At 33.8% G+C, this 25,701-nt stretch overlaps 2 protein-coding genes across 3 annotated transcripts in view; one reads left to right on the forward strand and one right to left on the reverse strand.

The window, feature by feature from the left end:
* The window catches only part of LOC131430523 (uncharacterized), a 261,423-nt gene that overhangs the window by 176,846 nt on the left and 58,876 nt on the right, over nucleotides 1-25,701 (reverse strand). The gene's annotated exons all lie outside the window — the stretch shown is intronic.
* Nucleotides 21,213-24,080, forward strand: LOC131429266 (uncharacterized protein K02A2.6-like). Its single transcript, XM_058593318.1, has one exon. It carries the CDS (start codon nucleotides 21,213-21,215, stop codon nucleotides 24,078-24,080), a length of 2,868 nt encoding a protein of 955 aa, XP_058449301.1.

Raw genomic sequence — 25,701 nt, forward strand, 5'->3', positions numbered from 1 at the left:
CTTGTTTGGGAGTATACTACTTTTCATATGAATCTGAGTTTGTAGAAAACGGTTGAATCATCTCCGAAAAAATTAAGAGAAATTGTTTGTCACACACGCATTTTCTGATCTCGTCGAACTGAGTCGAATAGTATATGGGAGTTATGTTCTTCCAGCATTTATTACTGTAAGTAGTTCCAATAAAAATAATTATGAAATTGCTTTCAACTTGAAAATGCTGCCATCATCTAGTTTAGGTAAATGTTAAATTTTCCGCTATTCTAAACGATATCAATTATAATCGATAGAATATTAAAATTTAAATTTCACAAACTTAGAATTATTGCGGAATACATAGAATTCGAAAATTATTCTAATTTTCTATCAGTAAATTCCACTCGAAAATCTATCATATACTTGTTTTACAATTCAGAAAAAGTAGAATTCCGAATTTAGCACACAAAATCTCACGAAATTATGTAAAACATGTTTTTAACCACCTAGTGGTGTAATGATACCTTTCTTATATCTCTCTTATTCTTATATAAAAAAGGAATGGTATTGTTCAAACAATTTTGTTTGTATTTTGAAGAACATGAAAGCTAGTGCATGAGCTAGTGTCATCTACAGAATAAAACAGTTCTCAGATCATCTTTCTCAGTGAAGTGAGTTCCACTATTCCAGGCACTGGCTGAAACTGGAATCGCCCCGAATATTGGTTTTGCAGCAGCCTTTGCGATTTGCACCAACAGGTTATCTACCTGCAGCTTACAGTTGTCTTCGTCTCGAATTTACGAAAGTCATTTAGGACTTAACCTAATTTCATTATGTTTACGTTTCGTCTTAGCCTCGCCGGTTTATGTTGAACTGCAGGTGGCATAACAGTTCAACATAAACTGCTACGCACCGACGAGTCTAAGACGAGACGTAAAGATAATGGTGAAAGTTTGATAATTTTCGATTTAGGGGCGGTTTACATGGAATTTCTATAATTGAATTTTTTTTCTATTCAAAATATCTAAGAATTGGCTGAAACGTTAAGATCTTAAGAAAAATAAAAAAAAACTTATTTTTCACAGGTTTACCACAACCGTGACAATGAAATCAGTATCATTACTTAATTGTCACACTTCGTAGCTTCCCCAAGTATGGAATTTATTTAAAACAAACTTCCGTTTGTACAGTAATTTTACGAAAGTTTCTCTAACCATCGCAGCCGTTTACGTTTCTCCCCGACCAATTAAATTCAAGTTTATCAACGGTTGCTTCAAAATAGATTCATGTTTCTACTGTTGAAATGGTAGTAGGTATTTAACACAAACTAATCACAAAGGAATCGAAACTATTATGAAGTAAGCGACAATGCATCGCATAAATGCTTTTGAATTCCCACCCCAGGGAGAAAGTCAACGGTCGACACATTTCAATTTATCCTGACGCCGTAGAAACTGTGGTCCTACCAGGCATAAAGCGGTACCTTTTTCATCGGATGCTCTCGGATGGCACCATATGTACGGTTCGAATATGTAGCCAATTTGTTATGAGAAAGGTAACACCTGTATGAATTATTCATATTGGACCCGGTTACCCGTCAAAGCTGATGAAATTTACCGTTCGGGTTAACCGTTCTAATTCGGTTCGACCCTTGTCTCACCGGATCCGGCAGGAGGGATACAAATAAACTCGGTTCTGTTTGAACGTCGGTTAGTGAATTTTCATACCGGCAAACACCAGTGTGGACCAATTTTCAATTAACACAATACAAATATTGGTGCATAGATAATTCCCAGTAGCATGTGAAGTGTCAGCTGACCAGTGTCTTCCTATGTGTACACCACGGAGGACGAAGCCAGCCAATGGTTAAGGTATGTAGTGATGAAACATAACCTGCCATGGGAGAACCAGTACCGTCTAACAACGAAACAAAACCTTCCTCGGTAGGAGCCTGACCTACGGGCAGTCGCGATAAATTATCGGTTTGATGCTCAAGAATGCCACTTCGCTGTGATTCCGAAACGGTGGGTAGTCAGCATGCAGTAGGCTATGCTTTGGTGAACGTTTATTCTGTCATTGCTGGACGTCAAAAAGTTTCGTTGCGAAATGAAAGAATTTGAATAACTTATCGTGTTTCATTTAGGTTCTAATTTTTTAAGTCAGCTTGACAAATTCAATCAATGCAATATAACTGCGTGGTTGTTCAGTAGAATGTGAAAAAAAAAATTTAACCCAATATCAGTCGCATCCAAGGCAAATTGCGTTGAGATACTCCCAAATATTCGTGATTATTACAAATATTTCTCGCATCATTATCGAAATTTAACGCTTTATAGAAAAGCGAATTTTGAACTTAATATTTGAATCGTATTTTTTTCAACATACCGATTTACCAGAAGTTACTGAAATGCGAGTATTGAAACTTTTTAAATTTGAACTTTATCGGTGAAATTACATTCTTTTGTCCACGTTTCCAAATCTGTGTAGGATTTAGTCCGGCGAAACTGACTGTAGCACTCGTATTCTACAGGTATATTATATTATTTCTCTAGCATAGCATTTTCAGAAAGTGTAGCAGGTCATCAGACTTAAAATGCTTCTGTATAAATGAGACTTTGCCCACGCCTTCAATACGGCAAACCATTTAATTATTCCCGATGGGGAGATCATTATGAATCATGACTATCTTTTGAAAAGGGGTGAATGAGTTCAACATAAACTTAGCAGTTCCACATAAACCGCTAAGCTAATTTTAGCTAAATCGAACATCTGATTCGGTAGTTACGAGGCGGAACGGAGAAAACAATAGAAAGTGATTCAAATGGAAGACTCTCTAGTCTCATATTGATTTTTTTCGAGTTTCGTCCACTAAAATATAACAAATAAACAAATAAACAAATAAACAAATAAACAAATAAACAAATAAACAAATAAACAAATAAACAAATAAACAAATAAACAAATAAACAAATAAACAAATAAACAAATAAACAAATAAACAAATAAACAAATAAACAAATAAACAAATAAACAAATAAACAAATAAACAAATAAACAAATAAACAAATAAACAAATAAACAAATAAACAAATAAACAAATAAACAAATAAACAAATAAACAAATAAACAAATAAACAAATAAACAAATAAACAAATAAACAAATAAACAAATAAACAAATAAACAAATAAACAAATAAACAAATAAACAAATAAACAAATAAACAAATAAACAAATAAACAAATAAACAAATAAACAAATAAACAAATAAACAAATAAACAAATAAACAAATAAACAAATAAACAAATAAACAAATAAACAAATAAACAAATAAACAAATAAACAAATAAACAAATAAACAAATAAACAAATAAACAAATAAACAAATAAACAAATAAACAAATAAACAAATAAACAAATAAACAAATAAACAAATAAACAAATAAACAAATAAACAAATAAACAAATAAACAAATAAACAAATAAACAAATAAACAAATAAACAAATAAACAAATAAACAAATAAACAAATAAACAAATAAACAAATAAACAAATAAACAAATAAACAAATAAACAAATAAACAAATAAACAAATAAACAAATAAACAAATAAACAAATAAACAAATAAACAAATAAACAAATAAACAAATAAACAAATAAACAAATAAACAAATAAACAAATAAACAAATAAACAAATAAACAAATAAACAAATAAACAAATAAACAAATAAACAAATAAACAAATAAACAAATAAACAAATAAACAAATAAACAAATAAACAAATAAACAAATAAACAAATAAACAAATAAACAAATAAACAAATAAACAAATAAACAAATAAACAAATAAACAAATAAACAAATAAACAAATAAACAAATAAACAAATAAACAAATAAACAAATAAACAAATAAACAAATAAACAAATAAACAAATAAACAAATAAACAAATAAACAAATAAACAAATAAACAAATAAACAAATAAACAAATAAACAAATAAACAAATAAACAAATAAACAAATAAACAAATAAACAAATAAACAAATAAACAAATAAACAAATAAACAAATAAACAAATAAACAAATAAACAAATAAACAAATAAACAAATAAACAAATAAACAAATAAACAAATAAACAAATAAACAAATAAACAAATAAACAAATAAACAAATAAACAAATAAACAAATAAACAAATAAACAAATAAACAAATAAACAAATAAACAAATAAACAAATAAACAAATAAACAAATAAACAAATAAACAAATAAACAAATAAACAAATAAACAAATAAACAAATAAACAAATAAACAAATAAACAAATAAACAAATAAACAAATAAACAAATAAACAAATAAACAAATAAACAAATAAACAAATAAACAAATAAACAAATAAACAAATAAACAAATAAACAAATAAACAAATAAACAAATAAACAAATAAACAAATAAACAAATAAACAAATAAACAAATAAACAAATAAACAAATAAACAAATAAACAAATAAACAAATAAACAAATAAACAAATAAACAAATAAACAAATAAACAAATAAACAAATAAACAAATAAACAAATAAACAAATAAACAAATAAACAAATAAACAAATAAACAAATAAACAAATAAACAAATAAACAAATAAACAAATAAACAAATAAACAAATAAACAAATAAACAAATAAACAAATAAACAAATAAACAAATAAACAAATAAACAAATAAACAAATAAACAAATAAACAAATAAACAAATAAACAAATAAACAAATAAACAAATAAACAAATAAACAAATAAACAAATAAACAAATAAACAAATAAACAAATAAACAAATAAACAAATAAACAAATAAACAAATAAACAAATAAACAAATAAACAAATAAACAAATAAACAAATAAACAAATAAACAAATAAACAAATAAACAAATAAACAAATAAACAAATAAACAAATAAACAAATAAACAAATAAACAAATAAACAAATAAACAAATAAACAAATAAACAAATAAACAAATAAACAAATAAACAAATAAACAAATAAACAAATAAACAAATAAACAAATAAACAAATAAACAAATAAACAAATAAACAAATAAACAAATAAACAAATAAACAAATAAACAAATAAACAAATAAACAAATAAACAAATAAACAAATAAACAAATAAACAAATAAACAAATAAACAAATAAACAAATAAACAAATAAACAAATAAACAAATAAACAAATAAACAAATAAACAAATAAACAAATAAACAAATAAACAAATAAACAAATAAACAAATAAACAAATAAACAAATAAACAAATAAACAAATAAACAAATAAACAAATAAACAAATAAACAAATAAACAAATAAACAAATAAACAAATAAACAAATAAACAAATAAACAAATAAACAAATAAACAAATAAACAAATAAACAAATAAACAAATAAACAAATAAACAAATAAACAAATAAACAAATAAACAAATAAACAAATAAACAAATAAACAAATAAACAAATAAACAAATAAACAAATAAACAAATAAACAAATAAACAAATAAACAAATAAACAAATAAACAAATAAACAAATAAACAAATAAACAAATAAACAAATAAACAAATAAACAAATAAACAAATAAACAAATAAACAAATAAACAAATAAACAAATAAACAAATAAACAAATAAACAAATAAACAAATAAACAAATAAACAAATAAACAAATAAACAAATAAACAAATAAACAAATAAACAAATAAACAAATAAACAAATAAACAAATAAACAAATAAACAAATAAACAAATAAACAAATAAACAAATAAACAAATAAACAAATAAACAAATAAACAAATAAACAAATAAACAAATAAACAAATAAACAAATAAACAAATAAACAAATAAACAAATAAACAAATAAACAAATAAACAAATAAACAAATAAACAAATAAACAAATAAACAAATAAACAAATAAACAAATAAACAAATAAACAAATAAACAAATAAACAAATAAACAAATAAACAAATAAACAAATAAACAAATAAACAAATAAACAAATAAACAAATAAACAAATAAACAAATAAACAAATAAACAAATAAACAAATAAACAAATAAACAAATAAACAAATAAACAAATAAACAAATAAACAAATAAACAAATAAACAAATAAACAAATAAACAAATAAACAAATAAACAAATAAACAAATAAACAAACAATTGCAGATCACAATGAACGACCAGTAAGCTGAAACTTGTTTCGTCCGAGATGTCAGCATTGTACTTCGGCGCAAAAGCAGAAAGCGTTTTGCACGTAGCATCAACTGTTTGGCGGCCTATGTTGAATTGCTAAGTTTCGTGTTAGCAGTTCAATATAAACTGCTAAAGCACTGATGAGTCAAAGGCGAAAGGTAAAAAACCAAAAATTCACGAAAGCAATCATTGACCTCACTAATCATAGTAAGCGTGCTCAAAAATATTCCAACCGAACCCGCATAGCGTTTTGGCTACCTGGGCAGCCATGGCCACCAGACGGCTACCAAAATTGATTCAGTGACGGTTGTCAAATCCTATTTGACAAAACAATGTCGCCTGTATCTAAGTTAGCCGAGCGTTTTCATCTTCTCACCTTCGCTGAAAATGTCAAAGATTTCAATGTGGAAAAATCCTGGTGGACACGGTTGTATCGTTTGAGTTGTATAATTGCCAGCGGTGAGGCAGTCGGTCACCAGAATGTCTGCCAGCTATATTTTACCAGCTGGCAGCGTTTAGTCAGCCGTCTGACAGCCATGCATATGCGGGAAGTCATAAGCCACTTGACAATTTCACATCCAAGTTCACATCTTTATTTCGTTGACGCAAACACACAAACACGCCGTCACAGGTGGGTTTTCACGCGAAAATCGAATTGAATTCCTTCGACTCGTCAGGATAAATTGCTTGCGTTTATCAATCAACGGCCTACAAAAGGAGGTCTTGTCCTAACCTTTGGTCGTCTGTATTCCACGACCTGCCTTTCAATCCCCTCCCCCTGACTTCCCCCTCCGATTGATGTAATGACATCGTTATTTTGCTGGTTCGGCTTCAATTACCGCTTTGCCATAAACAGAAGCGAACCATTTGCCGCGGGTTTTCACTCCAATACATCTTGTAGTGTCTTGAATGTGACAGTACCCCCTCCGGTACACGATGTCGATGTCGGCTCGGATATATAGACTTAACATATTCTTGTCGTGTACAATCCAATTAACGCTTCCATGGGCGACTTGCCGCCGTTTATGCACAGACACCGGTAAATTTCAAATTGCTACGACCATGGGACCAAACAAATTGTATTTCTCCGCTCGATTTTGGGAGCTGATAGGAAGTTCGTTAATCTAAACAAATGTTGAATTGAAGTTGGATTCTCGTTTTCATTACTACGTTGTCAGTTCAATTTCAACTGACTGAACCGGTTTGGTTTACTTCGCCTTCGGAAACGAGCCTCCAGTTGACAATCGTGGCATCCACTGCATGTTCCGCTCGATGGCTTCCTAAATCCTCTTAAACGCCTGACAGCAACTATGTCGAAAGAAACCTACTTTTAAACGAGAAACAAGTACAACGATGTAGTTGTATTGCCATGTAGCAATCAAAACACCCTACTACTAGTTGCGTGGCTTTTATCCTAATGCAAAACTTATTGGCAGGGATCGGAATTGAGTACATTCACTGTATTACAATCAATTCCTTCTGAAATCAGTTCACTACAGTTTCTGCCTCTGCACGAAGCTGCATGCTTTCCCCGTAGAAGATTACGAGTGTGGCAATGTGAGGTAGATTTACACTAAAACTGATCGAAGAGAAATTAAAACCAATTATAGTGTTTCTTTTTCGATTTAAATATTTTGTTCTTTTTTTCCTATGGACTGATGGATGAAATAGCAGAAATGAAAATTTTAGAAAAAAATGCCTAATTCCAGGTTATTCAACTTTGTTCGGCCGCTACCTCGATCGAGTCCCGAGTCTTGTCCGTGGGGTAATGTTTTCTCGAACATTCATATCTACTATTTCACTCATCAGTCTTTTTCCAGTCTTTTTTCAGTCTGTTCTCTCGTTGGTTACTGATGAAGTTAAATAAAGCAAATTTAAATGTTATTATTTGAGTTCATTCAAACATGTCACAAACTAATCACAATAAGATGAACTCTCTCCATCCATGGAATTAATTGGTAGGGTAAAAGAAATATGCATTTGATTCGATCTTTTGTTTCGCTAAAATGCAAGTATTATTACTTTTTCAAAACTAATTTGCATTGACGTATGGACTTAAGGCAATCGCAGGCATATCAATACCAACATCAGTGCAATCCAGTGATTCTAGGGTGAAAAATCGATACAGTAGCGTGATACCGTGACTAATGAAATTAATATGAGTTCAATTACTCTATTATATTCAACCCGCACAACGTGCAATTACGAATAGCTAATGGCACCCATTGTTGCCCTAGCTAATGACAATTACAAGGGGAATGCCTACTTAGATGTTCCAAACGGTTGTCGTGGTTCTGCCATGCGAAACACATTCTTCAACATTAAATAAATTTACATTTTTAACGCCTTAGGGCATATTCAGTAGTGTTCTAGTTCTAGATGCATAATTTATGTCAGCTACAAAATTTAAATCTGGATTTTATAACAAAAAAAAACTGGCAGCCCCAGCAGTGTTTTACTTGTGTTTCAAATACACAAAAAAATATAACGGCATCGTAGACCAGTTTTAAATTTGACAGAAGTACTGGTCGAATAAATAAAACTAGAACGGCTTGCTGGGGATACGTTTGTTCCAGTTTCTGTTCTATTTTCGATCTTCCATATAGAACTCCTAGCTGCTGAATTTGCTCTTACAACATTCTATTTCCGTGCTGTTTGATTGCAATCATAGTCAATTTGGAACGTAAATAATCACAATGAATTGAATGATCTGTTAAAAAAAGAATGAATTTGTTCGGAGCCGACAAAGAGCGTCGTTTCCACCATCAACAGCTACTTTCTGATGGGGATGGCAAGAAAAAAATGTGAAAATGATTAAACCTTAATATTGGAATTATTTGTGTGACAAATGATTTCATTCTGTTGTCAGTGTGTTTATTTATGTGTGCTTTCAAAGTCTGAGGGCAGTAGATCGACCAAATACGAATTATAATACGGAATGCTTCGACAAATTTTCAAGGACACATTTTGCATCGAGCGGTACACTGTAATAATACACTGTTAGAATGACATTGTACTTTTATAAAATTTCTGCAAAACTAGCAACGCTAAAGAGTAAAAATCAGTTCTCCATAGTTACTGTTTATTGTAATAAAAACCAAGTTTCTAACACTAGTCAACACATCTCTGTTTATAATAATGTAAAGTATCTGGATTCGTAAGTAATTTTATAATAGATGCAAACTATAATAATTTGATTTTTCTTTATTGATTCATCACGAGGTAGCATTACTGGGACAAATCATGATTCAGATCACAGTTTTTAGTTTAGAGATGGCCAAAATACTGAATCGTTTACGCTTCGGAAAGTGCGATTCCTCACACTTGACTAACTGTATACTGGTTTTGTGATCATTTTTAATTTTCGTATCAGCACGGTTTGATTTCTCAGTTATTCTTAATGAATTCAAGGATACTACCACCTGCTTGTAAGAAAAATCGGTAAACTGTACTCCAGTGACCCGGCAAGACACAATATTACCAATTATGACACTAGTAGTACCTGTTCACAGAGGGTTTTGCACAAAACGATAGCAGTACAATATTTGGAATTTTACTGACCGTGCTAACAACAGATCTCGCCTATTAGAGGACAAGTGTCGGACCGGTGTTCCAAGTATTACCGAATTCAAGTCATCATCAATTTATCATTTCAATGTTTTTAGAATTACACAAAAGCATCTTTGTATTAGGTAACTATATTAATCGTGATTATATAAAGAAAGATTTTCAATGTTTTTAATAAAATGCAGTCATTGAACAGTTTATGGTGAATTATTTCTTTAAATTAGCGGCTATTACACGAGAGTTATTACATGATCATTGAAAATGACATTACTTTTAAGTAATGACACTCTCAATGATCGCGTAAGGGCTGCTGTTGAAACAAAACTTTCAAACCTAAGGAATATAAATAGCTAAATGATTCAGTTGAAATGCCGGTTTGTAACTACAAAGTTTACTATTCAACACTACGTTTTCTTTGCAATAATTTCACGCAGATATCAGTTTTATCATCACATGCCTTCTATAGTGGATGTTTATTGCGACAATCCTTGTTTAAGCCTTCCTGTTAATTAATGCATTGGCTAACGGTTGTTCGACGAAAGCTATAGTATTAATTTCCTAGTCGAAAGCTCATCATAGAATTAGGCCAGACAAATAAGAAACGATTCCGGGAAACACTTGCAGTGATAAATCGTACAGGATACTGTACCAATGCATATTTCAATTCTTTGTAATAACTCTTCATGTAACGCTGAACAAGGATTAAGAATTGTTGTTGAAGATTATCGCACCATCCAGTAATTCTAATTGAAAGATGAACGTTTTATCATTAAGGATTGAAGATGCGGTTTCTTTAGAATACATACATCATGATCAATATTCCGCAAACTTTACTCCATTTGTTCCATTTGTTCTTCGTGTATACACCTGTGTCACACTCGCAAGAACATATTCGGTTAGCTTGGTGACATTGCACCATGGAAAAGTATCTAGTTTTTTCAGTGCTGTTACACATATGTCGCATACTGTTTGGGATTAAGATGAATATATCAAATCAAATTCGATACAATAATATGCCGCTTTTTGTGAACCACTTTTTTTGCAGTTATTCTTTTTTACTACTGATAATTCCACGTCAACTTTTTTGTATAGATTTAGACCGATGTCAATATTGTGTATTCTAAAGAAATGAAAAAAACAAACTTGTTTCGTGTCGTAGCAACTATATTGGCCTCCGATGTTGCGTTGCCAGAAACTTTCTTTTTCCACGTCTCTAAGTTGTCACCACTTAACATCAAAATAGGCTAGGCTAAATTGACCATTCTGTGAACCAAACATTGGCGATACATTTGTATAGGACCTAGGGGTATTATTATTTGTATTTGGGTCGACCATGTGGCTCCCTCAATCCTCTTTACGTTTGTTTGTTTGGCATTCTTGTTGAGTAAATATTATTTCTCTTTCTTTTTTCCGACGCTACCGGCGGATAAAATGGCGGACTAATTGAAACTGACTGTGTTTCACGGAAAAATATAAAACTCAATTTTGATCGAGTCAACATATAAGTTTTCATGTTCTAATCGTATCGAAACTAAACTATCTAGACTTCATCACGATGCATAAATACATCGCCTTAAATTTCGAGATATTCTATGGACAAGCGTTGCAGTTTTCAGCAGCTCTTCAGTCAGAAAAATTACAATTCGAGCGGTAAACTTAAGCCAAATACAAATTATAATACCCCTAGGTCCCATACAAACGGATCACAATTGTTTGGTTCACAGAATAATCAACTTAGCCTAGCCCATCTTTCTTTTCAGTTTGGACAAATAAGAATCACGAAATATATTTATAACTGGCAACTTTATTTGTTGTTGCTATGATTACAGTTGTATTGTTATTTTCATTTAGTTTAAATTTAAAATTAAATTTAAACTTTATACATACATATCATTATTAGAGAATAACCAGAAAGCATATTGTTACATGTCGTGGGGAGAATTAAGCCTCAAGTGAATGTCTAAAAGAGTAAAACACTTACTCAATTTCAGCTGAACATAATAATTATTACTTTCATTTGATATGACGCTGTGATACGCTGTGATCATAGGAAATAAACCCAGCAATTCCATTAAGGTTTTGTGAAGATTATTGACATGTGAAACTAATAGCGAAGTTAATTCCAACCCAGTTTAAATACTAACTGTTGTCAAATGCATGGATTTCCCTTTGGACAGAATTAAAATTTGGTTCTTTTGTGCTTCATATGGAACGGTATAAGAGAACCAAGGGGCAAACTTCATAGAATGAAAATTACAATTGTTTTTTTTTAATTTTTTAAATTTAATGTTACAATACAAGAAAATATCGTATAAAGAGACAATACAGGAAAATATCGTATCGTAAAAAATTCTCGGCTGTTTTTACTGAGGCTTTAAAACCTGAAATAATGAATCTTCAGTTATCTGAGAGGCTGTATGGACATGCAGTTTAACTGTATGCTGATTTGGTTTCAAAGTTTTTAAATTGTCTATGTAAAGTATAGTATAAATAGTTTATTTCTCTCCAAGTCGTGGATGGGGTTGGTTGAGAAGTCGTCATTAAAATCACTTCGTTGATTATTCTGATAAGAGAAGAGGTAAATCTTCCTAACCTTAGTTTTTGCAAGATATATGAAAATTCCACTAAGTGGACTGAGAAGGCTTTTTTTAGATTAGCATCACTGTTCTCATACAAATAGGCCACGCAAATGTCAAGCACTAATTTGGAAAAATGCTTTTGTGAACTACTCGAATCAATCTGAATCTATTGGTGTTAGAATTAGTATCCAAATTTATTTAATAAAAGTATAAAACATATTTTCATGAGACTGTTATGAAAGAAGAGAAAGGCATTATCAAACCACTAGGTGGATTAAGAAGGGTTTTTCATATATCATTCCTTTGTTTGATCGCGAAGAGCTTTCGTACTGAAATGATACAAATTATTATTGGACTGAAAAGACAGTAACAGTGTTCACAATGTCTCATATCTGTTTTCAAGGTGTGAGAAACTTCGATAGAAAAGCTGAAATTACAAGAAAAAAAATCCTTATTGCAAAGTATATATTTTTTCGTACCTAATTAGAATAAACACAATTTCCCTCCCACGAATCCAATGTTTCTCAGAATAATAAACAGTGTCCATGATAATCTGGTTTTCTGCTCGCAGTATTGCCAGTTGCACAGAAAAATCGTTAAAGTGTACACTACAATAATGTATCTTGACAGTGTATTTCATAGCGGAAAACTTGTACATGAAAATTCATCGGAGCATTCCGTATTATAATTTGTATTTGCTTAAGCTACGATTACATTAGCCAGTTTATATGCACAAACTTGTGCGATTGTCCATAATATAGTGTAATCGGTGCGCAGTTGTCTGCAAACAGTCAAAATGTGCAGATTATCTGTGACAATATAATCACAGTGTGATCATAGTCGACAGACAAACAGTTGATGACTGTGCAGACAAATTTGACTGTTTCTGAAAGTGTTGTGTAGAAGTTGTCTGCCAGAGTTTCTATGACAACCAAAAACTTGTTTATTTCTTCCAAGCACAAAGCAAAACGTTCCAGTATCATATTTCTGAAAAGATTTTGCACTCTATTGTGAAGGAGGAGCTCGAACAATTCAGTAGCAATTTCTTTTAAGGATTCCACGAAATATAACCCAAGTAACAATTTTTATTATGCTAGCTTTTTTGTGACTAGTTTGCAAGCAGAAATTTGAGTTATTGTTACTAACATCTAACCACTCAAAAAGCGTGACTCAAAAAGCGCAGTTTCTACTAGTTTCTATGTCGGCTAAAAATAAGTTGTCGTTACGTTATAGTGCCATACTGAAATAACTTATTTTTCCATAACTTGAAAATAACTTGTTTTCAAGTAAACAAGTCGAAACTTTGTCGCCATCGACATTTTAAACATTGAATGAATCCATTATGTTTTTCTATCAACCTTAAAAAGGCAGTGTAGTATTTGAATCCAAAATTTTATACAAGTTACAAATTTCACAGCGATTTTAAAACTGTCGAGCGGAATTAAATTTTAATTAACTGTTTTTTATGCGCCTTTAATTATTATCTGTTTATAAAGATATGAGCAATAAACCACGAAAAAACCTTATGTTCAGAATGCTCAAAATTAATCCAAGTAGAGTGATTTCTCATTATTTTAAATTCATATAATTGTAATATCACAATCCATGTTTAATCCCTATATTGTTTTCTTCGAGTTTATAATAGTGCATAGAACAAAAAGAACAATTCTGCTTTTCATTATTTTCGTCAAAAAGTAGTTTTAGAAAAAGTAATATCCTGGTTTTATTTATGTTTTATACACTTCTTGCGACTCCATAGTGTGATCGCCATATTTAAGCCAACAAAAGTTTTTTAGGGTGCATTTCCGTTATCATTACATTGGGAAAACCTACCGATAGCTGTCTGAATCAATACAGAAATTGTATGTTATAATCTTATAATATCTAAGTTATTGCTACATCAATTCACCGTAACGATTTACATAAACGCTCCCGTATTTATAATGGTAACACTATCTTTTTTCAACTAGTAGCTAAAACCATAGCTGTGATTAAAGATATGTTAGAATCAAGTAACGATAACTTACAAATGATAGCTAGTTGAATGTTTATGTTACAAAGAAACACTACCGTCACCTTTTTTTTACTAGTTACGGGTTGCTACTATTGGAGTCGAAGAAACTTATTTTCAACTAGTAGCTACACGGAACCACCCGCGATCCCATTTCAACCAGAATATTAGTTGATTTTCTGAATTCGATTGGTTAAAATTTGGTACAACTAATCGATTGTTGTTTTAACTAAACTGTCATTTTTTGTTTTTCGATTAGCAGAAACGATGGTTGAAACAACTAATTCAACTGTTTGAAAAAAAATGCTGTCAATTAGTGAGGACACATACCTTTCAATTTCAACAAATATTTTAGTTGAAATAACTGGTGTTGTTATTGAAACAAAATTCTGTTAGTTGAAAAATAAATCGGTTTTATTTGTTTGTTTGTTTTGAGATCAGTAAAGATCTAAATTCTAAAAAAATACTTCTGATTCGATCGGAAATGATTGATGTAGAAAAACGTTTTTAATCAGCAAAAGTGCCCGGAGGGGCGAGTAAATTAGCGAAATTATTAAATTTACCTAAAATGATGCCTTCAAACGGTTGAACTAAAGTTATGCACTGATAATTTTAGTCAATTTATATGAGCTTGGGTGCATCAACCGCTGAAAATTGGAATTTTGCGACGGCAATTCAAACGCGCCATTCAATCGCAGCGCGTTCTGTGCGTTTGAAACCCTTCGCTCCTGTTACTTTTATAAATTAAAGTCATGTCAAAAAGCGTTTTATTGCTAATGCATGAACATCATCATCGGTATCAAACAGCTGGAAGTAAAACAGTCTGCTGGAAGTAAATAATGATCGAATTTGAAGCATAAAATTTTTGCGCATACCTGAAAGATTGCGTGATGATCATTCATTAACATTTTCTAATTTGTCACCAAATCTTTTTCATCTTAAACAAGGTTAACTTTATCACAACACCGCTGCTAGATAAACACTTGTTATCATAAATTTCTCAAATCGAATAAACACAATTTCACCAAACGCTTTAACCATCGATGTTGTTTTCATTGACATTTTGAAGCGACGCGAACAGATTTCAACTAAAAAAGTTGTTGATTTTGCGTTGCGATTATTGTTTTGCTTTCAACTGTCTCCGGCATTTGACAGCATTCAAAACAAAATATTTTTCAACTACTTGAATATATGCAAATCAAAAACCATATTGGTTGAATCAAAAAGAAATTAGTTAAATCAACTATCGCAAAAATCAAAAACTGCGATATCGCAATTTTATGATCGAAGGGTTCTCCGTGTAGAAGCATTGTTGTTATTAAAGATGTGTTTGGATTAAGTAACGATAGCTTTTAATTTATAATTTATTCAATATGACAAAAAGATGTGGTGATTAAAAACCTTAACAACTATTTCGTAACTAGCTATATTACGAAGAAATAATGCTGTCACCTTGTTTTAACCAGTATAACATAAAAAAAAACATATTCGTGCTCTTGTTGTAACATAGTTTGGACTTAGTCGCATCAGAACTAGTTGCCGATTGCTATTTGGGAAACCACCTAAAGGCTGTCCCAGAAAGTATGGACGCAACCAAAAACCGCTGCCAAGAGAAGCCGTGGTTCGTTCGCTCGTTGCTACGAGTCGGTTCAAATGAACGGCTCGTGAGCGCTCAGCCGTCACTAAATAGAATCGAAGTAAGCTATACATAGAAAATCTGACAGACGTATATATTTTAAAAATGAAAATGCAACAGTTGTCGGAGAAAAATGTCTCGTGCGATTGAGACAAATCGAAAAAGAGGCGATCAAACTGACAGTCTTCGAAAACAAAAATTTCGATTGCCTGCACGGTAGTCTACACGGAAAGACCGAAATCGGCATTTTGACGAAAAAATTAGTTGATTTTCTGATTTCAGTTAATTATTTTTTAAGACAACAAAAATAATCTTACTTTTGCTAATTTAGATTTTTTAATTCTCATTCCCTTAATAATAATAAAATATTTGTTGAAATTGCTATTTTTTTAGTTGAATTCACCAATTAAACGTGCTGTCATTTCTTAGCTAAGGCACACTTTATTTCCATTCAACTATTTTTTTTAGTTGAATTAGAGAAATAAAACGCTGTTTTTAACCAACATAAATGGTTGAATTGTCTTTTGCAATTTGTAGCTACATGGCGCACTGTCACCGAAAAAACGTTAACACCGTAATGACTACTAGCCACTAGATGGCACACCACTACCGGAAAAAATTTCAGTAGCGGTTGTCTTTTCTATATTGGCAGGTATAAATACGATGTTGTATTGGAGAAAAAGACATAAACGAAACATAAACTTCTTTTTGACAATTTTTTTCTAAATCGCAGTTTTCTTCATTCGACTTCGCGAAATCGACTCACTCACTGAAAACTTTGAGCACTCGAAAAACAAAAACCGAATACAAGTAGTACACTGTGTCGTGACTTTTGTTCTTCATTTCCGCCATCTTGCACACGCCACACAGGCGTGTGTAAGATGGCGAAAATGAAGAATAAAAGTCACGACACACTGGACGGCGTAGACCGGAAGGTTGGAAAATACAAAAAAAAAACTTCATTTGACATATATAATTAGAGTGCAACATTCGAAACTCACTTCACTGTTCCACGTCAAAACACTATTATGCACAATCGCTTCAAATGAGCACAAATGCTGAATAAATACACTTTTCACTAAGAGCTTACGGCATTTTTACATATCGGTTTAGAAATTTATGTATGGACATATCGTAACACATGCGAAAATAATCAAAACAATTTGCAAACAGTTTCAACAAGACTGTCTTTTTTAGGTTTTTAATGGATTGTTTTGCTTTGACACTTTTTGATTTTTGGTTAATAAACTTGTTAATAAAACCCATTTCATTTTTGTTTTCTTTGTGCTGTCCTTTAGTAATGATGGTGATAGATAAATAGGAACAAATTTTCTGATTTTAATAACAAAATTAGTTGTCAATGAGAATTTTGTGTTGGATTGAAATATTGCTGGTTTGTGTCCAGGATATTCGCCAACTAAACACATTCTCTAAGAACAAGAGGAACAAGAGCAAATAACTTTCTTGTTAATCTCTTTTAATCATATCTGGTTGGAAAGTAACTCAATACTTTACCTAAACTCTGAGTTTGTGCCCTTTTGTTGGATTCTTAGTAGAATGCACCCAGGATCAAATGTGACAAATAATGTCACTCCATTTTTTTAATGTGGAACACATTTTTGTTTTCTATATAGGGGGCAAACTAGAAACTCAAGAAAAATACATGTACAAATGTGGTCAGGTTTTGAACAATTACAGCTCAGTCAATTTTGTATCAATTATTAATATCATGTCACCATTTGATTGGAAATATTTTTACGTATTGATTTGAATGTTCATAGCCATGTATTTTTAATAGTATATCATTGAAATGTTGATTAATAGCTAGCAGTGTCCTATTTTGTATGCAAAAAATCTCCGGCATACTGGATTTCCCTTCCATAGTCGACGGTTTTGAAGGAGTAAGCGATATATCAAAGGGAAAGCAGCGCTCTGATTGGTCAATCGATGGAAAAGTGAAGCTGTTGGAAGCACGCGGAGCTGTAAATATTAGCAAAATTATAGCTAACGTTTCAGTCCTACACGTAGCTTGCTAGAGGTAGGTTGTTGCTAGACAGCAAGACAAAATGTTCCATAAAACGATTTGAAGCTTTAATTGCTATGCCCTGATCTTTTGTCATGAAAGATTGGATGAAATCCCATATTATGTCGTTTCGCCTGAGAAATTGACAACTACTCCAGGGTAAATTTTGAGTGCATAAGATTAATTTCTTATTTATATAAGATGAACTCGATTGATAATGAGAAAAAGTTTATCGCTTCAACCGAAATCGCAGAATAGTAGTATTGGACGGTAGAGAAACGCTATAAAAATAACTACTTGCATACAAAACTTGAAAACAAGCTTGGCGAAAAGAAGCTTAAATATCGATATCTGTATCGCAAGCATGTACAAACATATAATTGCATACATTTGGGCTATTGATGTAATTTCGTCGGCTACAAAACAAATACAAATCATGACAAATATAGTCTATATTTTGGGTTCGCGTGTTCGGTGTTGGTTCATAATAAAGACAAAGCAGACTCTCGTGCATTTGCGGATTCAAAAGTGTGACGATTAATTGAAAATGTCGATCATTAGAAATTTTGGTTGTCTTGTTCCACATCAATGGCTCGAACAACCCCATGGGGCTGATCCTTGTAGTTTTTCAGAGATGACTGAACCGATTTTCAAGGACTTAGATACTGTGATATACTACATATGCCACCCAGTGCCAAGCTGTCGAAGTTAAATAACTTGGCTACGACAAGTCATCGAACATCAAGATCCAAGTCAGCCTTGAGACGAGAATACTCGTGACCATCGATTGAGTCATTCTCAGATAAGCAGTCGTCAAGAACGGACGTGAAGACACTTGTACCCCGACACGAAGCGATCCAGCCAGAAGAAATCCAAAGTTCCACATTGGCGATCCTGCCAGGTTTGCTATTTAAATAATTAACAACAAATATCCTTATTCTAAAGCAGAAAATCAAAATTATTTAAGTTTCGCTCCTTATGGTTTTAGTTGCGTAGTTGCGTAGCACCGCGAATGTTTTTTTTCTAAAACCATAGCAACGTGTTTGGACAACCGTTGAAAAGAACGTTCTGTACATTCCTTATTCTATGTGTAGAAATTGTACAGAAAACGAAAATGATTTGAGTTCTGCTTTCTATGAGGTTGCGTAGTTGCGTAGCACCGCATTGGTTTTTTTTTCTAAAACCATAGCAACGTGTTTGGGCAACCGTTGAAATGAAAATTCTGTACATTCCTTATTCTGTGTGAAAAATGGCCAGCAAATGAAAATCCGAGTTTTGCTTCCTTGGATATTGGTTGCGTGGTTGCGTAGCACCGCAATTGTCTTTCAAAACAAACCATAGCAACGTGTTTGGTCAACCGTTGAATTCTGTGGGTAGCATCTTCAATAGGTTATTCCACACAAGGTCTGTACGAACGTAATGCGTGTTTTCGGATAACTGCTCTGAATAAAACAGAACTGTTCGATTTGATCTTTCGCGTAGTTATGATAAAAACTATTATGGAAAATAAATAAATAAACGTGTTTGGACAACCGTTGGTATAATAAAAAAAATAGATATGGGACGTGTTTGGACAACCGTCAGAAACAAATTCATCAAAAATTCTAAAAGATGCAAAAAGGTATGAGAATCTGAGAATCTTTATTCTTCTCTCCTTCCAAAAATTTAGAAATGTCAAACGAAGGAAAATACGTCAAAGCTCCAAGCGACGATATCGTGGCGGACGCTGATTTGATCAGCCATTCATCGCAAAATGGTTACAACGACGAACTAGAATCATTAGAACTTGGAGCCAATGAAACCACAGTAATAGATACAAATTCGATCGAGATGTCGTCGGAAAAAGAAACCGAAGATACTGAGCAAAATACGAACATTCAAGATGAATTTAGAAAGCGGTTAGAAAATATGGAAAAATTGCTGAATGAAACGATGTGTGCTATGAAAAGAGGCGTCCCCAACGTTTACTCTGTCAGACCTGGGTATGACTCAGTGAGTGAAACTGAGCACGGTTGGGGTTATTCCAATGATAACGAAACTAAAAAGCTAAACGAAACCCAACCAACAATTCGGTTCGATACTCCTTCTTTCCCGAAAAACGTGCCTGCAAATAAGCTTTGGGAAGCTTGGCACCGGTTCTTGGAAAATTTTGAGATAGCCGCATCATTATCTAACGCCAACGACCCCGCCCGACGCGCTCAAATGTTATTTTTGTCCATGGGGGAAGACCTACAGGGAATAGTAAGAGCAGCAAAACTTCGACCTGACCTTCGGGACCCCCATTGTTATACGACTATGGTAAATAACATTGATGCACATCTCAAATCAATGACCGATACGGCAGCAGAGCATGAGGCTTTCATGAACATGCGGCAAAACAAGGATGAGTCAGCGGTAGCATTTCATGCCCGACTACAAGAAAAAGTTAGGCTTTGTGGATACAGCATGAACGACCAAGAGCGATTCGTTCGCGCTCAACTCCTCAAGGGACTTATAAACAGCGAACTTGCGAAAACTGCTCGTACATTTGGATACGAAACAATTTACATTGTACAATCCGCCACGAGAGAAGAGGCATATGTTGCTGAAAACTCAACACCGAAAGATTCGTGCGCATTTGCTGTGTCTCAGCAACATAGGCTTTCTGTTGCAAAGCTCCGTAATCGTCAAAGCAAAAATGATGACGTCACCATGCGCCAAAGGCCTTATAAAAATAAACCTGGTCAAGGACGACGATTCCGTTGCTCGAAGTGCAATAGAATGGAACATAAACACGAACCGTGTCCGGCTCTTAATAAAAAGTGTAACTCGTGCGGTGTGCTTGGTCATTTCGCTGTAACATGCCACAAGAGACGAGTTAGAGTAGTCCAAAATGTTAAGGAAAATAGAGATTCCACGGGTTGGACTGACGACGAAAATTGCAATAATCAGGTATAATTTCATTGTATGTTCTGAAATACTAGAGAAATAAAATGATTTTCGATATTATTGACAAATAGATCCCCCAATTTCAGTGTGCAAATGCCCTTTCTCTAAATGACGTATTGGTTAATTGCCGTTTGGGTTCATCAAGTCCGATTTGTTTTCTTATTGACTCAGGAGCTGACTGACAATTTGTTTGAAAAACGGAGAGCTCCGTGCCTACGCATCAACAAATCCTATGAAGATTCAATGTTCCTTCCGAGCACAAGTAGAGGTTGTCGGATTAAACAAACCTATTGTTTCCGCAGAATTTGTCGTCGTAGACCAAGGTCATAGATCGCTGCTCGGTAGAACAACTGCCAGCGAAATGAGATTACTCGAAGTAGGACTAGCGGTTAATCGTTGTGAGAGTACAAGTGCAATAAAAGCGTTCCCCAAGATGCCGGGAGTTAAAATAACGTTCAGCATCAATAAAGCTGTACCTCCTGTTAGAAACGCATATTTCAACGTACCCGCCGCTTACCGAGAAGCAGCGAAGTCTCGTCTTGCGGAAATGGAATCTCAAGGAATAATAGAAAAAGTAAAAACGGCCCCGAATTGGATAAGCGGCATGTCCGCAGTGGCCAAAGGAAAAAATGACTTCCGCCTGGTTGTAAACATGCGCGCTCCAAACAAAGCAATAAAGAGGGAATATTATCGACTTCCACTGTTAGACGAGATGAAATTGAAACTGCAAGGATCGAAATACTATACCAAGTTAGACCTGAGTAACGCATTTTATCATCTCGAGCTTCACGAACAATCACGAGATCTAACAACCTTTTTAACTGAAGGCGGGATGTATAGATTTACGAGACTCATGTTCGGCGTAAATTGTGCTCCCGAAGTCTTCCAAAGAGAAATGTGTCGGATTCTCGATGGAATCAGAAATGTTATAGTCTATTTAGATGATATCCTAATTTTCGGAGAAAGCCTAGAGGACCTACGATCCACTACAGCCCAAGTCCTTCAAATCCTACGACAAAATAATCTGACACTGAACATGGCTAAATGTGAGTTTGATAGAACTTATGTTAAATTTCTTGGTCACAACATAGATCAAAACGGTTTTCATGTAGATGAAGCCAAAGTAAGCGACATCCATAAGTTTCGACACCCAACCACAGTTTCTGAACTTCGTAGCTTCCTTGGGTTAGCTTCTTATATCAGTACATACATCGAACATTTCGCTGACATTTCTAGCCCACTATGGTCAGTAGCTACCAGCAAAACATGGTCATGGGGAACTGATCAAGAAAGAGCATTTGAAGAACTTAAACAGCGAATAATACAATGCACTACCACATTAGGGTTCTTTTCCCAAAAAGATAAAACCATTTTATATACCGATGCCTCTCCAAGAGCACTTGGAGCAGTACTCGTACAGGAAGGAACAGATCGAAAACCAAGAATCATAAGCTTTGCGTCAAAGACCTTGACGGCTACAGAAAAAAAGTACGCCCAGAATCAGCGAGAGGCTTTAGGAGCAGTATGGGCTGTCGAACATTTCTCATTCTTCTTGCTCGGTAGACGTTTCACTCTTCGAACAGATGCCCAAGGAGTACATTTCATTCTAAATAGATCTCGTGAGAATTCGAAAAGAGCCTTAACCAGGGCAGATGGATGGGCACTTAGGCTCAGCCCTTATGATTATGATGCGGAGTATGTGCGTGGGCGCGACAATATAGCAGATTCATCATCTCGTTTATATGTGGGAGAAGACGATCCATTTGATGAGCATCATAGTCCGTGGGAAGTAGCTGCTCTAGAAGCAAATACTGCGGGTTTCTTGACGGAACAGGAAATCCGAGAAGCAACTAAAGAAGATGAAGAACTCCAAAAAGTTGCTAACGCTTTAAACACGGGAGAGTGGTCAAAAGAACTGAAACGGTTTCAATCCCTAGAGAGTAATCTTTGGTTCCAAGACGGAATTCTCATAAAAAACGGGTGCGCGATAGTCCCTATCAAACTTCGGAAAAAGGCTCTCCATGTAGCACATGATGGCCACCCGTTATCCGCAAAAATGAAAAGCATTCTACGACAGCGAGTGTGGTGGCCGGGAATTTCCCGTGATGCAGAATTATGGGTCTTGTCATGCAAAATCTGTGCCACGAATGGCAGACCTGAAAAACCAACACCGATGCGTCGAATTTTCGCACCTCAAGTTGTTTGGCAAACAATAGCACTAGACTTTAACGGCCCTTATGCACGGTTTGGTAATATTTCAATACTGGTAATTGTAGATTATCGTTCAAGATATTTAATCGCTCGTGCTGTAAAATCGACGAGTTTTGATTGTACAAAATCTGTTCTAGAGGAAATCTTCGAAAGGGAAGGATTTCCGCAATGTATCCGTTCTGATAACGGGCCACCATTCAACGGCCTTGAATACAAACAATTTTGTTCGGATAGAGGGATTCAAACTGTTTTCTCGACACCACTGTTCCCACAACAAAATGGATTGGTAGAAAATAGTATGAAAGTCATTAATAAAGCAATGGCCGCATCAGTCTCAAGCAACACTCCTTATCAAAACGAGTTGCGTGCTGCAGTCAGCGCTTTTAATTCTGCCGCCCATGCAGTGACGGGAGTCCCTCCGGAAGAAGTAATGTTGGGTCGGAAAATTAAGCGCCGACTTCCGCTCTTGCATCATAAGAAAGCGGACCATGATGAAAATTTATTAGATGTAAAAGACCGAGAAGCTAAGTTGAAGGCAAAAGTCCGTGAAGATACACGAAGAGGAGCACGAGAATCCAGGGTGAAACCTGGGGATACGGTTATTATTGAACGACTTTCTCGAATAAAGGGAGATTCAAGATTTGACCCGCTCCGTTACACGGTAATAGAAGAAAATAACGGAAATCTTGTCCTCTGTGACAAGGATGGTCGAATACTGAAGCGACATGTGTGTCAAACGAAAAAAGTTCACACGTGGCGGAGCACGGATACCCCAACTGAGGACACCATCTGTTCAAAGGATGAAGAACCTCTGAGGCGTTCTACGAGAGAAAAACGAGTTCCAGCTCACCTGGAAAACTTTATACAAGAACTCGAAGAAATAAATTGAAATAGTTATTAAAATTGATTTTAATTCATTACAATTATTCCGAAACAATTACTACTAGCAAAATATATGTACAAATTAATGGAGATAATATTTATAAAGGGGAAGGGAGATGTGATATACTACATATGCCACCCAGTGCCAAGCTGTCGAAGTTAAATAACTTGGCTACGACAAGTCATCGAACATCAAGATCCAAGTCAGCCTTGAGACGAGAATACTCGTGACCATCGATTGAGTCATTCTCAGATAAGCAGTCGTCAAGAACGGACGTGAAGACACTTGTACCCCGACACGAAGCGATCCAGCCAGAAGAAATCCAAAGTTCCACAGATACGAATGAAAGGTCTTATGACCTCATACAATTTTCTTGAATTTCATTTGGATCCAACTTCCGGTTCCGGAATTACAAGGAAATATGTGCAAATTTATGAAAAAGGCGGAAATTTCTCAACCGATTTTTACTAATCAAGTAGCAAATGAAAGGTCTGGAAATTCTTCAAAAAGTCGCCGAAAAGTTGATCTAGATCAGACTTCCGGTTCCGGTATTACAATGCGATTAGTGAAAATTTTCAATTTCATGAAACTTCCGCTAGGTGGATTGAAAAAAGATTTTTTAAACAACCAATGTAAGAAACAACAATTACAATAAAGTAATTTTGTGCTCTGGGGTTCTCCGTGGGTTGGCTAACTTCAGACGTAATTTCAGCAATATTTGACGTCATGGGATTTTTGAACAATTGTATGCTTGCCGAAAATTCATAAACGATTATCCAGAAACTTGAACAAATACACAACACAATTTGCATATCTCATGTAGTCGGATAGAGAGCAATTTTGCGTAAGGGAAAGCTTGATTTTCCCGCTACAACCGAGATCAAGACGTTGTTTTTTTTTTCATTTATTCACATGTAGAATGAGAACGATTGCCCACCGAGGACAGGAGTAAAGGAGTTCGTATTTGAATGTGCAGAAGAAGTATTTCTAACCTTGAATCCACCTGTCAGTTGCTCCTATCGTAGTTGGCTTATGGCGTTTTCGTTTTTAAATTGCACTACACCGGTGCAGTGCTACACTGAGGCATGAATAAACGAACAAAAATGACGAAAACATAAACAGTAACCATTGACTACAATACATGATTCCATTGCACAGAGCTACACCAAACTTTTGATGAGTGCTACACCAGTGGTATCGGTGCAGAAAAAGTGTAGCACTGGCGTAGTGCAATTGGTAAAAACGAACGGTTTCAGTGCAGCTTTCGCTACACCAGTGTAGTGCAATTTAAAAACGAAAACGACATTAGATTGCTACATTCATATTTGAGTGAGAACTATTTACTGCCCACACACAAAACATTTAACTCTACTAGGGCGGATCCGGTGTTTGTTTTATTTTTCACAGCAAATTCATTCGAATTCCCGGATTTTGACAGAAAGGTATCGAAACGTGTCGGATTAACGTTTTAGTATCATATCTTAGTCAATGCTACAATATTTGTACTGTCCTGTGTGTCATGCCAACATTTTTTTCTCCACGCCGATCGGTAAACTTTTCTTTCCCGGAGAACCCTTCGGCATGAGAGAATTTGCGTGTTTGAGTAGGATTTCCCCAGGCAAATCCT

The sequence above is a fragment of the Malaya genurostris genome, chromosome 2, assembly GCF_030247185.1.
Source record: "Malaya genurostris strain Urasoe2022 chromosome 2, Malgen_1.1, whole genome shotgun sequence".
In the NCBI taxonomy this organism is placed as follows: domain Eukaryota; kingdom Metazoa; phylum Arthropoda; class Insecta; order Diptera; family Culicidae; genus Malaya; species Malaya genurostris.